At 34.4% G+C, this 15,489-nt stretch overlaps 1 protein-coding gene across 1 annotated transcript in view; it reads right to left on the reverse strand.

Annotated features, from left to right (window-relative positions):
• The window catches only part of LOC124360408, a 124,023-nt gene that overhangs the window by 30,045 nt on the left and 78,489 nt on the right, over nucleotides 1–15,489 (reverse strand). Inside the window, 3 exon segments of the mRNA XM_046814015.1 lie at nucleotides 166–389; nucleotides 499–634; nucleotides 636–758. Coding sequence (XP_046669971.1) covers nucleotides 166–389; nucleotides 499–634; nucleotides 636–758 — 483 coding nt within the window.

Below are 15,489 nucleotides of genomic sequence, written 5' to 3' on the forward strand. Positions count from 1 at the left end.
ACCACAAAAATGTGGGCACTGCCAGATATCAATGGGAGGTTTCTTCAATCTTTGAAATCAATTAAAAAGTATAAATATGACCACAATTCATCAAAATATACCTAAATTCCATGTTTTCACTAAAGCTTGTATACTTTGCTATAAACACCATATGAAATCAGTGACCTGTTTCTTGTGAGCCAGGAGATCTGCAGCTAATCGCTCGGCAGGGGTGCGCGGACGTGCCAACCGCTCCTGTGACCGCCACCCCAGATAAGGCTGCCGGTAGTTGAAGCTGGAGCGAGTGGACCCACACGGTGATGTGCTAGTTGAGGTAGCACCACTGCTCAGTCTACTCGTACTCCACCGTGAGAACACATGTGACGTCGGACTCGGACTAAGTGCGTGACCTGGGCATTTCAGCAAATATTTTAATTTTTATAACTCTTATATTGGTTTTAAATTAAATATAACTTGTAAGTAATTGTAAAATAAATATAAATGTGGTTATGTACTGACTATTAGGACTGCGTGGTGCAGCTGATTGTGTAGAGCCAAGACTGGACAGTGAGGTGGTCTTGTTATTGAGTCCCTGCCAGCCTGCGTTGTTGATCCCAGCATCACTGTTGCGCTTCAGCAGGAAACCTTGAGCAGGGCAGTTGTGAGTTGCGGTACCATTCAGGCACATTCAGTTTCTGCAGTGACCGCTGCACTCGCAGCTGGTGCTCTGACATCATGCGCTCACTGCCGCCCACCTTCTGCAGTTCATTCTCTGGCGGCTGTAACAAGTTAAAAACATGTTACTATCTCCCTCCTGTAGGTCATAGAATTGTGGTACTGTTTAAAGACAGAGAGGACTACATGGATGGTGGTTAGAAAACCCAATTAATCCCATATTTTTCCAAAATCTGAAGGTGCTATCAATGATAAAATAAAATTCAAGAAATTTTAAGTTTTTATACCAAATTTGTTTATCTGCTAAATTCTCTTGTGCATTGGATATTAAGTAAATAAGTTCATGTAGTTGTCAGTTTACCCTACAATAACCCTTTACAATCCCAGAAACTACAGAGTGCTAGGTCTGTATGTGTTATTTACATTAGCTTTACTGTTGTTTTTTTTTAGTTTTGGTTGCATTGTTATACAAGTCGAGTAGAAAGAAAATTTATACCAATAAAAATTACATATGGTTTGGAAATAATTTTACATGTCTAATCTATAAAGTATTTTAATTATTTTATCAGGAAATACAAATTAATGTTCTAATTTTGTATTTGTATGCCATTATTTTAATTTTACTTTGACAAATAAAAAAGGAATTTGAAATTTAATAGCCTACTAATATGTTAATAGATTTGCAAAAGTAACTGAATAAAAAACGCAAAATCAATTGTGACTTAAAAGACAGTGACAGACTTCTTGGTAGAAACTTAAAAGTGTGTAAGGAAAGAGTGCTCTCGCCAGCGAACAACTCAAGACCGCACGGTTGGTTGCGACATTCGTGCAGGTAGCCCGTTAGTCATTTTCAGGATTCTAGCCGAGTAGTTGTAAAGTTTCGAAAATTTTTATTTGTAATTGCAAAATTATACTATCTCTCAAAATATCTAGACTGGTTTGTGTGTAAGTCAAAAATTCTTAAAATGGTATTTTTAAATTGTTAAAATCTGTTTGAGAGACGAACACCCTTAAATATTTTAACTATCAAAGAATTATAATTTTACATTTTTCGCTGTTATAGTCTTACGAAGATTCCCATTACACTTATACGACGTTTTTAACTATTGTAATATTGTATTATTTGATTTCTATAAATAGTATTCAGTTAGATTTTCATTGGAGCGTTTATATAAAAATCTTGTAGACACCACCAAGGTAAGTTAGCGTGAACAATAAATTAGCGATAAAAACTTTAAACCACAAACCAGGCTTATGCTTAACGTTTTCAATAGCAAATATTTTTTAATACATTTTAGTGATAGGTAAATAAAATATATCAAATTACCAATTAAAATTTAAAATTAGTATTTCTTAACACTGGCGTTATAAGTAAAACATAGACTGTGAGGACTTAAATTATAATTATTTTAAAGATTTCATTCACACTCGCCATGACAGAAATGTTTTAATCGTAAGGTTTATTAGTGTTTATGTTGTGATTATCCTTAATATTTGAGGCCGTCTATCCTCATTAGGGCAAGGGCAATTTACAAATAAAATGTTACTTATAAGCCAATTGATCGATTGGAAGCACCATATACCCTAAAATAATAGAAAATAGATTGGGCAAAGGGTATAAAAATCGTCGTTATATTAAAGGAAATGCCATGATGTAATCTTCAAGTGGTTCTGTTGACATGATTAATATAAGCGGAGTGACTGCGCAACCGATGGCACTCGCTATCAGTTTGCCAAGGTGACCTAACCTTGACCAACACATTCCTTCACGCATGACACCCGAATCACTGTCCAGACGGAAGATAAACCGTTATCATATTAGTAAATCACTCAATGACATCCTTATTCAAATCTGAAACCTTAATGAATAGTATAGCCTTCATCAAGGTAATGCTGGATATAAATGATGTGCCGTTAGTTATTAGTAGATATGTTTCGTTCTTATACATTTTGGAAAGCAGTAAAATAGAGCATTTCATGCAGAATGAAAATAAAAGTTCAATGGAATCCTGGAATTAAAGCAAAATACATCAACAGTTGACAGTCTTACCGGATTTCAACTCGTCCATTTTGTGAAAACTATTTCTTATTGTGCGATAAAGAAACACTGATAATGAAACTCGGTGCATACAAGATAGACAGTATTTATATGGGGTCAGCTGTCAAATCAAGCACGTAAACATGAAGCGCTCAACGCTGACAAGGCTAATGTCGGAGCGCAACTGACTGAGACAACAGCTGATTACACTGTCTGCCAGAGCCGACATGAAGGGTGATGGGTGCTAAAAGGGGGAGGGGGGACAACAATCAGCTGATCAGCTCGCTGGCCTGCGGCCGTAACCGATCTAACTCCGCTCAGATGGTCTGCTACAAATTGGTTGTCAGTTTAGAAAAAAAGAAAAGCAATTACGATAGATGACGACCGCACAGGAAATTGTACCTGTGGTAAAAAGAATAAACTAACTATAGGCGGGTCAATGTCATGTACTTGACAGTGGCTTTATTGCTTCACCATTTAGTTGTTCGTTACACATATATTTTTTTAACTACATTTTTAAAATTTGATTCTAATCGTCGTTCATTCTGCCCCAAGCAGTTTGATTACAACACTGATCTGAGCCAATTTAATCCAAAAAGTCATTAGTTGAAATTATAGTCCGGGTGGTGAGAGTCAATATGTGCTCCAGAATTATTTCTGCACTAAAGGAAAGGAATCATCTAAACGCTGTCGAATTGAGAGGATTGAGAACATGTTAAAAATAGGCACTGAATAACGAATTTTCACAGGACCCACTGTTTAGGCCTCTTTCACACACATCGCTTGGCACAGTTTAAACGAACCGTCAGACGGGCTACGTGGATATTAGTTCTAAAATTGGAGTCGGCCAACAAGATAAAACAGATTTTAACTCGACATTTTGTAAAATACATGTTGCTAATGACGAAAACTTGTAGTAAATATATGTTAACACTGAAAATATACATGTGTTATATCTGCTGCCCCAAAGTCCTACCCACACTTCACCCTCTCAATTAAGTTTTGAACAGAAGTTAATGGGGGGGGGGGGTCGTTATAAGATTAAATACATGGATTTTTAGGATTTTTGAGAACTTCAACCCCCAACGCTTGGGTGGTTAGAAGGGCAAGTTAACATTTTAACCCTCATTAAGTGAATCTTAATTTAAAGGCCCTTGTTTAGTTGTAAAAAAACAACGCCGCAAACCAGAGGTCTCTCTAAGTCCAGTACAAATAGCGGCCTGTTTTATTGCAGGTATGAAGCTCAGTGCAGGGTGAAAACGTGAACGTCCCTTAGGATTAGTAATCACGACCAATCAGTAGAATTCACTAGGGTCTTGATGCCCTGGCCATCGATCGCGTAGCAAACAGCTGTTTCGGCGAGATTTCATGTTTTCAATTTTCTGTGGTGAATATGATCCAACAAAAGCTTTGGACTTGATTTTGAAGTTGATTCAGGACGAACACCACAATAAAACATGTACAAAAGTAAATTACTATAAATTAAATAGTTATACGAATATTAGGGACATCAAATAAATAAAACCCCATGCATACGCTGGATGTACTTTGCAGTGTAAAGGTTATGCCTGAAATATTTCAAATACATGGAAAACTAGTGCCAGTTAAAAATTCAGAAGTTGAAAAATTATACTACTTTCAGTAGAATATAAAGGAGTTTCACACGGAAAACTTATATACCTGTATACACGGGATGACAAACGCGGTGGAAATTGATATTGCCAACTGAAATATTACGTATTATTGCCTGACAAATATCCTTCAGTTCAATTAGACGTGTTGACAAGTTTACATTAACTAATTAAAAATTACATATACACGAAATACTGGTTTGTCAATAGAGATGATGCCAGAGTAATACTACAAAATGAAATATTTCAGATAAACAGACAAATATCTTGCCCAGTTAAATAGACAATTAATTGAAAAATTAACACGACCCACTCAAATATTTCAGATACACAGGCATCGAACTATCTCGTCTGAGTACATGTAAATTATCTCTTCCAGTTAAAAGATACATGTTGACAAGTTAGCACTCACTACCTACTCAAATATTATACAGAGTGTCCTAGAAGTCTCTACTAACCTTCTCAAGTATTATTCCTGGGCCAAAAACAAATCAATATATCATATTTAAACTTTCCAAAATTTGATGATTACCCAAACAGCTATAATTTTTTATCAGCAACTTTTAATTTTTAGAGCTGTTAGTTGTAAAAATTTGAAATTTGGTATATGGCTTTATTAACCAAACACCTTATTATATGAATCATTTTATTAGAAGCTTTATTTAAGAAATAGCTGCTTCTTAAAATCCTTCCACGTAAATATCTAAAAGTGAATATGATAAAAAAAGTTATAGTTGTTATGTTTTAGTTATATAATTACAAATAATATCAAGTTAGACAATATTAGTTAGTAAATTCTGGAAATAGCAATTCATTTTTAAACTGATTAACAAAATAATACCAATAATCAGCTGTTTTAACTTTAGCTGCCCTGATGAACTTATTTAACTTTGTTTCATTATAAACCGTTTTTAAGATATTAATGTTTAACATTTTTAAGAAGCCACTAATTTGCTAATAAATTCTGTAAACTTGATTTTGTTCTGTAATTAGGGTTTTAGGTCATAAAAGCTTTATAACAAATTCTAACTTATTACAACAAGCCGTTCTCAAAATAAAAACTGTTGAATAAAAAAAAACAAAATGGTGGCTGTCTAGGTAAATATTGGATTTTTGAAAGTTTAAATATAAAAACTTTGCCTTTTAACCAACATATAAGTTTTCCGGTTTACACCTAAACGAAACATTGCTTGGCTATTCAAGAATTTAATTTCAACAATTAAACTTTTGTGCAAGTAACAAATCAAAACAAAAAATCAAGATTTTAATTTTGCAAAAAACGGGGCGTGAACAGGAAAACTTAAATGTTATATATGACACCAGCCGAGTAAACCTTGGAATTATATTTTGGTTTATCTTTAGTGTAGGAATTACATCCGAAAAGTCAGGTTGACACAACACACGGAAATATATCATAACCATTTAAAATAAACGTGAAAGTCTTGTTGATAAATTTGCATTACTTATTGAAATATAACATTAAAAAATCAAATATCTCGTGCAGCGAAAACAGACGTGCTGACAAAATAACATTATCGATTGGAATATTATATACAGACAAGTATCACTTCCAGTTGAAATAGATATGTTGTCAAAAATAATATTATCTCATAAAATGTTCACTGAAAAATGTCACTTTTTAGGTGAATTTAAGTTTACATTAACTATTAAAAAGTTTCATTTACACCGAAAACGGTCTCGTGTAGTTAATATAGAGATGGTGACAAATTACCACTACTTACTAACTTGCTAATTATCACTAACGTACCGTGTAGTTAAAATAGACATGTAGACAAGGTATCATTGCGTTATTAAGTATACAACGTACACTGAAACTACTGCGTCCAGTTAAAATAGACAAATTAATACTACTAACTGAAATATTATATACACACTGAAAGCTACATGACTATTTAACATGACTGTCTCCTGTGGTCATATGGTGATAGGTCTGATTGATCTCGTGCTGAGGGTTCAGTAGACGTATTGACACGGTAAGATTACGTCTTAAAATATTTCAGATATGGGGAAAACTACTCGTATCTCGTCCAGTTAAATAAACACGTTGACGAGCTAACACTCTTTACTCAAATAGCATATACATGGAAAACTACTGCATCCAAATGAAATAGTAAAAGAGGCATGTTGACAAGTTAATATTACCCACTGAAATATTTCAGATACATGGAAAATAATATCTCGTCAAGTTAAATGGACTTTTAACTTGTAAATTTAAACACTACCTACTGCAATATATTTCAGATGCGTGGCCATCAAAACTGCATATACGTCCACTTAAAATTAACATGCTATCAAGATATTACATACTGAAATATTATGTATACACGAAATACGGTGTTAATCTATAAAATAAACATTTTGCAATGTTGAAAAGTTATAACCAGCAATTAACTTTGCTACATTTATATTTAGACAGACGGCGAGGAACGTTTTTGCCCTTATCGAAGACGTTTCTAAACTGTAAACGATCAATTGGCTAGATTTTATAGAGCTAATTTTACACAGCTAGCAGAATTCTATAGAGCTGATTGTACACAGCTAGCAGAATTCTATAGAGCTGATTGTACACAGTTAGCAGAATTCTATAGAGCTGTGAAGTTACCTGGGCAGATGTAGGTCGTCTACGTCTGGTGGACCGGGGCCACGGGCGATCCCGGTCCCACATGATGTGCAGTTTGATGAAAGTGTACATGCGTTGCAGGAACGCCTCATCACGATGTCTGGAGCTAGTTTTGACGACCGGGTCCGGCATGGCGATGGATCGAAACTGACTGGTGGAGTCGGGCTCCGGGTGGGCCTGCACGCTATCGGTCTGGACTTTACCCTCGCAGTGAGGACAGCGGGTTTCAGCAGTGTTCGACAAGTCTGTTTGTCGGCAAACACTCGGTCCTTGCTTCTGATTCTGAACGATTAGGTCAATATAGATAATGCCGTTTATCTTTGCGCGATAAAGATAGCCATGTCCTACAAGCAGCGTAATGGTGGAACAGACTTACTTAGTTCAGACGTCGCCCAGTTAATTACAACAATAATCGTCGATAAATATACATTATATTTTTTAAATTAAAAAACACTTCAGGACATTGTTAAATGGATGGAAAATAACAAACATTTGCTCTGGACATATTTAAACAAATAGATTTTAAATATTTACTGTTTATTTTTGTACTATTTAAGTACAAATGTTAATATAATAATGTTATATAAAATACAATGTTACAAAGCTACAATGTTATATAATTTTCAAACCAAAGTAAAATAAAGTGTAAGTTAACTTTGAGTGTTTTGTATTAATTAAGTTTCCTAAAACAATTCTCATGTTTATTTTCGTTGATAATTTTGTATGAGCTATAATGGTATAATTATTCATAAAAAATAACAAACTTATTAATTCAAACTCTTTTAGGGTTTTGAATTCTAAATTACAACAATACAATACACTAATAACAAACATTACACGAATCGAGGTAGACTTAATGTGGCTAAAACACAAATTAATATGTTTGCTTATTTCCAATAATTAGTCTTAATTTTCTTTTTGTATGGAATTTTCAAAACTATGTGTTGCCGTACGTTATTTGGAGAGGTTTTAGCTGACGATATTGCTCGTGGCGTAAGTTGTTCTGAGCAAGACGCCCGCGTCACATTCCAGGTTATAACTATAGAAATACATTCGGATCGCCAAGAGATCGTTATAGTATAAAAACTTGATTAAGTAAAACTTTAATGTATTTACAAATATTCTTAGATTTTTTAGTAATAAGTAGTAAAACCCACCTTGTTTCTTTTAATGCCCCTCTTGCCCCTAACAATATTATAAACTTATCCACAGTTAGAGATTTCATACGACGTGTATAATATAGTACTTAACTGCAGTTATTGTAATATTGAGTAAGTGTAAGTGTAAGTATTATTCTGGGATTTAAAGCGTGGTGATTTCAACATATAATATGATCCAACGTCGGGAGCTCACACCTCCAGTTAGTTTATTACTGCCCACAATTACTGTTTATCCCTGTCTTGCTCCTTTGCCAGGTTTGCTTACCTGACATGGACACACTTTATACATCTGTATACATGTTTAATATGATCCAACGTCGGGAGCTCAAACCTCCAGTTAGTTTATTACTGCCCACAATTACTGTTTATCCCTGTCTTGCTCCTTTGCCAGGTTTGCTTACCTGACATGGACACACTTTATACATCTGTATACATGTTTAATATGATCCAACGTCGGGAGCTCAAACCTCCAGTTAGTTTATTACTGCCCACAATTACTGTTTATCCCTGTCTTGCTCCTTTGCCAGGTTTGCTTACCTGACATGGACACACTTTATACATCTGTATACATGTTTAATATGATCCAACGTCGGGAGCTCAAACCTCCAGTTAGTTTATTACTGCCCACAATTACTGTTTATCCCTGTCTTGCTCCTTTGCCAGGTTTGCTTACCTGACAAACTTTATACATCTTTATACATGTTTAATTACACTTTAAACATACGTAAAAAACTACGAAATTCCACGAAAGCTAAGTTCCAAATAACCCCCCCCCCTTCACTTCCGAAACCCACGATAATAATGCTGGAGCCTCACAAGATGGTTCCATAGCTAACCAAATCCTCCCCCAAATTGATTTATAGCAAAAGCCTTTGTTAAAATTCTCTGATACCATATCGCTGAGTTTTTGAACATTCAAAGTCATTAAGGATCACTAAATGAGACATTTAACAATAAAAGACTAGTTGATTTTAGCCCTAGTGATGAACTAATCATAATTTGTCAATGGGGCTTATTTAACTTTTATGGTCACTTAATACAAGTATGCTATCGTTTAGCAAAACTTAAAAACATCGCTTACTGAAATCCAAATACTTAAGAAACTGAAAGTATCTTGACAATTTATCGAAACTATTTCGAGTTTAACTAGTTTTTAGACTTGGCGATACTACCGATGTTTTGTTTATAACAGTTTAGATTTGTGATTTTTAAACAATACAAAAATGATAAAATGGCTAGTTACAGCTAGTAAGTGTAACCATAATATAACCAATCTAGTCTGTTGTTAGCTTGTTTGATTATCAGCCCGTTACGAATAGCGAATAAATATATTAGTACAACTTACTTAATTATTATTTGAAAAGCAAATTGTTATTTGCTAAGTCTAAACCGAAATTGCTGTTTATCGTTATCTTGTCTGAAGCTAGGGACTTTCTCCCTCCGCGATTACTGTGTTTTCTTTCTCTTTATCTCAGTGTACAGAGACGCCGCGTCTTATTGACTAACAGTGTCGGTGTTAATTTGCCAAGTACAAAACTTGAGAACTGTCAAATTATTTCAGTACTCGAATAAAACCAAAGATCAATTTTTAAATATGGGTAATTCATTGCAATGTAAACCTCCAATGTATTTTTTGTTTAAGGATATAATTAATTAATACGCATCCAAACGCTTTTGTAGATTTTTCTATTCTTTTATTAGCGTTAAAAAAAACTCAAACATTTTTGTAATTGACATATTGTGTATACTTAAAAGTATACACTTTACAAGAAAAACAAAAAAGCGTTGTGGTACGTAATTATGATACATTTACAATTAGACATCAACCATACTCTACGATAGAAAATAAAGGCTTAAGAGTGTTACCCTTATGAGGTATAAAACTCAACCCCAACTTTAGTTAAATAAATTGAACTTTTATAACTAAAAATAAATCATTTTAAAGCTAACTTTTTTGGAATGTTACAGACTAATTCGTGGTATAGAAACATGACTACTGTTATTTTTACCAAATAGATATATATATATATATATATATATATATATACAGGGTGTATATTATGTCTGGAAACACCCAAATATATCCTTTAATAATTTAAATATAAATTTGAAACCTCCTTACAATCGTGATAGATATTGGGCATCTACTTTTTGGAACAATGTTTTGTTATGTCACACCAACGGGGGACGTCCTGCCGAGGGTATCGTGAATATTCTTAATGGAAGCCTATACCTTGTGATACATAATTTTTAAATGTAATAGCTTACTGAATTGAATGCCACAAACCGCCTCTCAAGGGGATTATTCTATCAGAAAATAGAGCATTTTTTAGTATTGAAAATTTACTGATGTTCAACAATGTAATTTTAACATGGTTCTTGCCACAAAATGTGTTACTCTAATTTTTTAGCATTTTTTTTTTAAATGTTCAATTTAAATAAAACAAAAAATTTCATTTTAAGCTGGTTCTATTAGCACAAATTTGCCAGTTTTTATTACAGTACAATTATGGAAATACTTATGTTATTGATTTCTTATTACAAATAAAAAAATAATATATGCTGTTAGAAAAGTCTTACAACAAACGTTTTAGCTGCATTTGGTGTCAAAGCAATTTTTTCGAACTGTGTTCCTTCTACGGTTTGACAATGAGCCAATCTTGTGTAAAATGATTCGACAGAGTTGCCTAACATTTCTTCAGTTATCAAAAGCAATCTCCTCTATAATCCCTGTTTCTTAGGTCTTCCAAATTATGAGGCTTTCTTCTATAAACATTGGATTTTAAATGACCCCATAGGAAATAATCGATTGGTGACAAATCCGGAGATCTTGGAGGCCATTCGATTTCTCCTCTTCCGGCCAATCCATTTATGAGGAAACCTTAAATCCAAATACTCTCTTACCTGTCTCCCATAATGGGGTGGAGCACCATCCTGCTGAAACCATACATTATCAAAGTATTCTCCCTGATGCAATTTGAATAGCTGGGATTATTTCATTTTTGGAGCATATTGTAGTAAAGTTCGGCATTTAAATTTCCATTGATGAAAAAGGGTCCAACAATTAATTTTTGTTACCTAAACTTCCACACCATTCGTTCAGTTTTTGTGGTTGCTGTGAATGGGACTCAGTAATCCAATGTGGGTTTTCACTAGCCCAGTAACGGGCAATTGTGCCTGTTAACATTGCCATTTAGGAAAAAAGTTGCCTCATCAGAAAATAGTATGTTGGTCAGAAAATCTCTATTGTCATCACATTTGCGCATCACAAGTTCGCACAAAACTCAACTCTTCTGTCGTAATCATCCTCACTTAACTGTTGGATTAAATGAACTTTAAATGGTTTGTATTTATTAATTTTCAAAATCTTACTCACAGACATAGGGTGCATATCATGTTGCTGTGCAGCTTTTCTGAGCGATGTATGTGGGTCTTCAATAAATGTTTGCAAAACATCTAGTGCATGTTCTTCATCTGTTGCAGATTGTATCCTACCCGACTTTGGCCGATTACGTACACTCCCTGTCATTTCAAAACGCTCAATAGTTTTTGATATTGTTGAAACACTTATGGGATTCCTTTCTGGGAAAGTGTCATTAAACAAATTACAAACTTCCCGATAAGATCTTTGACGATCGCCATATCCTCGCATCATCAACAGAGTAATTCGTTCTCTTTCAGACAATTCCATTAAAATGCCAAATAAAAACTGAACTACTGTAATTAGATAACTTGTTGACAGCAATGCTTCAGAGACACTGATTAACTCGACAGGAATGATATGACCTTTGTCCATTTGTAATTCCCAAGCTTAGACCTGTCTAGTGAAAGCTCCATGCTCAACAAACTGAAACCTGTAGACCAGATGATTAATAACACAATAATGTTTCTCATAGGCTAGTGACCTTTGTCTCTTTAAACCTTCCTGCTGACTGGAAAACACCAAGTACAGATTCATAAGTAATCAGAGAAAGTGACTCATAAGTTTTATTCATTGTAATAAAAACTGGTAAATTTTGTACTAATGAAACCAGCTTAAAAATAAATTGTTTATTTTATTTTAATTGAACATTTTAAAAAAATGCTAAAAAATTAGTGTAACACATTTTGTGGCAAGAACCATGTTAAAAATTACATTGTTGAACATCAGTAAATTTTCAATACTAAAAATGCTCTATTTTCTGATAGAATAATTCCCTTGAGATGCGGTTTGTGGCATTCAATTCAGTAAGCTATTACCTTTAAAATTATGTATCACAAGGTATAGGCTTCCATTAAGAATATTCACGATACCCTCGGCAGGACGTCCCCCGTTGGTGTGACATAACAAAACATTGTTCCAAAAAGTAGATGCCCAATCTCTATCACGATTGTAAGAGGTTTCAAATTTATATTTAAATTATTAAAAGGATATATTTGGGTGTTTCCAGACATAATATACACCCTGTATATATATATATATATATATATATTTAAATTGACTCCATCATGTGTTACTTTTTTATCTCATCTTATAGTTGTATTCAAGTACACTGACGTTGGGTAATAGCTTATTGTGTTACATAATCAAGGGTAAATATAAACTGTACGTTTTCCATCACATTTTAAATTATAAACTCTAGAACATAACGTTTACAAAATATATCCTAAAAAATAATTATACAAAATGGAAATCCAAATATTTATAAAATAGAATATTAACAGGTAAACAATGCGCGATCCCATGGCCAGAACGAGGAAATATCAACAGGGGGAACAACGCATCGCTGGCGTATTTCTGTACCTCATTAAGACGCCTGGGTTTTGGTTTTCTTTTCTTGATAATGTCCCGAAAGGGCAATTTTTAAATATATTGTAATGATTTTATATGAATACACTTATAAAAGATCAAAAATCGGGACGCGCATGGTCAATTGTTCCTACATTTTTATTTTTCAAAACACTAAAATAATTTTAAAATTTTCTTTTCAACCTAAAACCTTTTATTCCAAATACATAGTTGAATAGTGTTTAAAAGTAACTTCTGTAAATTTAATGACAGTAAAATAAATAATACAGCCAGGTCTTTTCTTCCGGTAGCAGGTCAAGTGGAAGCATTACAAGCAATACAGCATTAATACAATTTCAAAACTACATAATACGCTTAGTTTGAGCCCAAAAGCATATTATACAACATAGAAGAATGTTCATGGTACAATATCGCGCACTATGTACAGCACGAGTTATTTATTTTCTTCAAAAGCAGTTTTAACTCAGATACCTAGAATATAATTCTAAGCACGGTATGACTTAATATTTCTCCTGGATGTATATTCCACATCATTCAACCTGATGCTCATCACCAGAGTAAAAAGTGAACATTCTCCTAGCTTCACTAAGTGATTAGGTAGTAATTAGGAGAAAGTCCGATCTGCATACTGTTGTCAGGTCTTCACAGAACACGTGGTATGCAGATTCCAACAGAGGGAATCCACTCTCCTGAGTTATGAAATAAACAACGAAATAAATGCCCACTATTATTGGCGAAGTTGTCTTAGTAAATCTAAAAGTCCCGAACATTGCACTCGATCCTATTTTGCTGCTACAGGGAATTAGTGTTGCAACAGGAAGGTCGGCCGGAATACTAATATTATCAGCGAATTACTCCCTAACATCTCTAAACTGAGGTCATCTGAAGGATGTGATTGTTTCATCCCTAGAATTTATTACGTCTTGTTGCTCCACGCCATGTCCTAGAGACCTACTCAAGTAGCTTCAGCACCCAGCAGGGATCACTTCTGGCTGGTTTATACCTTACCAGTTGAACCCACCACTGGGCACAGCAAAAACCGATGTGCCACTTCAATCTGGGCAACCTTATGGATGTCCAGTAGCGGCGGCGCATCACTAATCGCAAATGTTGAGATTCTGGTGTTCATGGGTAATTTGATAGGTCTAGTCTAACTGTGGAAGATGACTGTTGGAGTTGGTGGGGTTTGTTCCCTTTAACTCAGAGGTTCATGTTAACCTCAACAAGGGTGTGCCACCCCCTGACCAACTTTGACTGGAAGAGGCTGGTTCAGAGCTGGCCTCCCCTTCTTCCGGGATGACTTTGAGATGTAGTGCCCTAATTCTTCCACATGGATCTCGATAGGAGGCGGCCCCTACTCCCTAACCTTACCCATCCTGAATATCCTATCACTCCGGAAGCAGCGCAAAGGTTCTTACAGGACTAAGTGCAATTTATAAGCTTCTTGTCCTAAGAGAAAAAAAGTAGCTTCAGCTATACTGACTAAAACAATCAGATAAAACTTCCTATTATCTTTACTATAATACTCTAATGTTAGGAACATAAAGTGCCTGTGCCGCATGATACCTGTACCCTAAGAGAATTTACAACCATCATCTCTACACCCTTTCTTGCTTCGTCGCTACCCTACCGGTTGCATAGGCCTCCAGCAGAAACTTTGCTGAACCGTAACAAAAACCATGGAATCCGTACATTCACGTCGTTTCAAATTCAAGTCATTTTGAGGTGATCTACGTTTAGAATTTATGGAACACATAATTATTTATAGTAGCGGTAAAACGGCAAGCTAAGATATTAAGTGTTACATTTGTAATACAACTCCCAGTACATGTCACTTTTCCTGGCTACACTATATAGTTGCGTCAATCAGTATAATAAAACATATATACAGGATGTTTTTATATATATATATATATATAATTTTTCGAATATATTTATAATGTTGTAAATATAAATTAATATATTTATAGTCCATATTGTCTATAACCCATATGGTCTACGCAGGCCATATGCTACAGTAAAATACAGCACGAAAAAGCTGCATATTATTTTTTAAATTCCCTACAAAGATTTTGAGATTCTCGTTACAGGAGGATACAATAGTCAAAATAAGAAATTGTGCTTTTTCTTACAAATTTGTAGGTTTCCTAGTTTACGTCACAAAAACGCAGGTACACATAAAATTATCCATCATTGTGTTAAACTCACCCAACAAGGATAGCTATTCGTATAATAGGACAACATGGCCACTAACATAGCGTGCGCCTGCAATTGACTAACTACAACCGCAACACGGCACTGTCGTACACATTGCGTGACGATTAGCGAAGGCGCACCCGTCTCTGCCACATATGGCACACAAGCCTATCATGCACAGGCAATTTACGTTGCTTCATATATTTCAAACCAAAGTCTAAGTAAAAATTTGACTTTTTCTTCTTTGAGGTAAAAATTTAATTGTAACGTAATAAATTTAATTTTATGAATCTAGTATATTGCTATAGTAAAAATAAATGATTTGTTTAGATTTACCAAATTATTTTTATATGATAGTAGGTTTATTTTAAAGCGTCAAT

This window comes from Homalodisca vitripennis, chromosome 4 (assembly GCF_021130785.1).
Source record: "Homalodisca vitripennis isolate AUS2020 chromosome 4, UT_GWSS_2.1, whole genome shotgun sequence".
In the NCBI taxonomy this organism is placed as follows: domain Eukaryota; kingdom Metazoa; phylum Arthropoda; class Insecta; order Hemiptera; family Cicadellidae; genus Homalodisca; species Homalodisca vitripennis.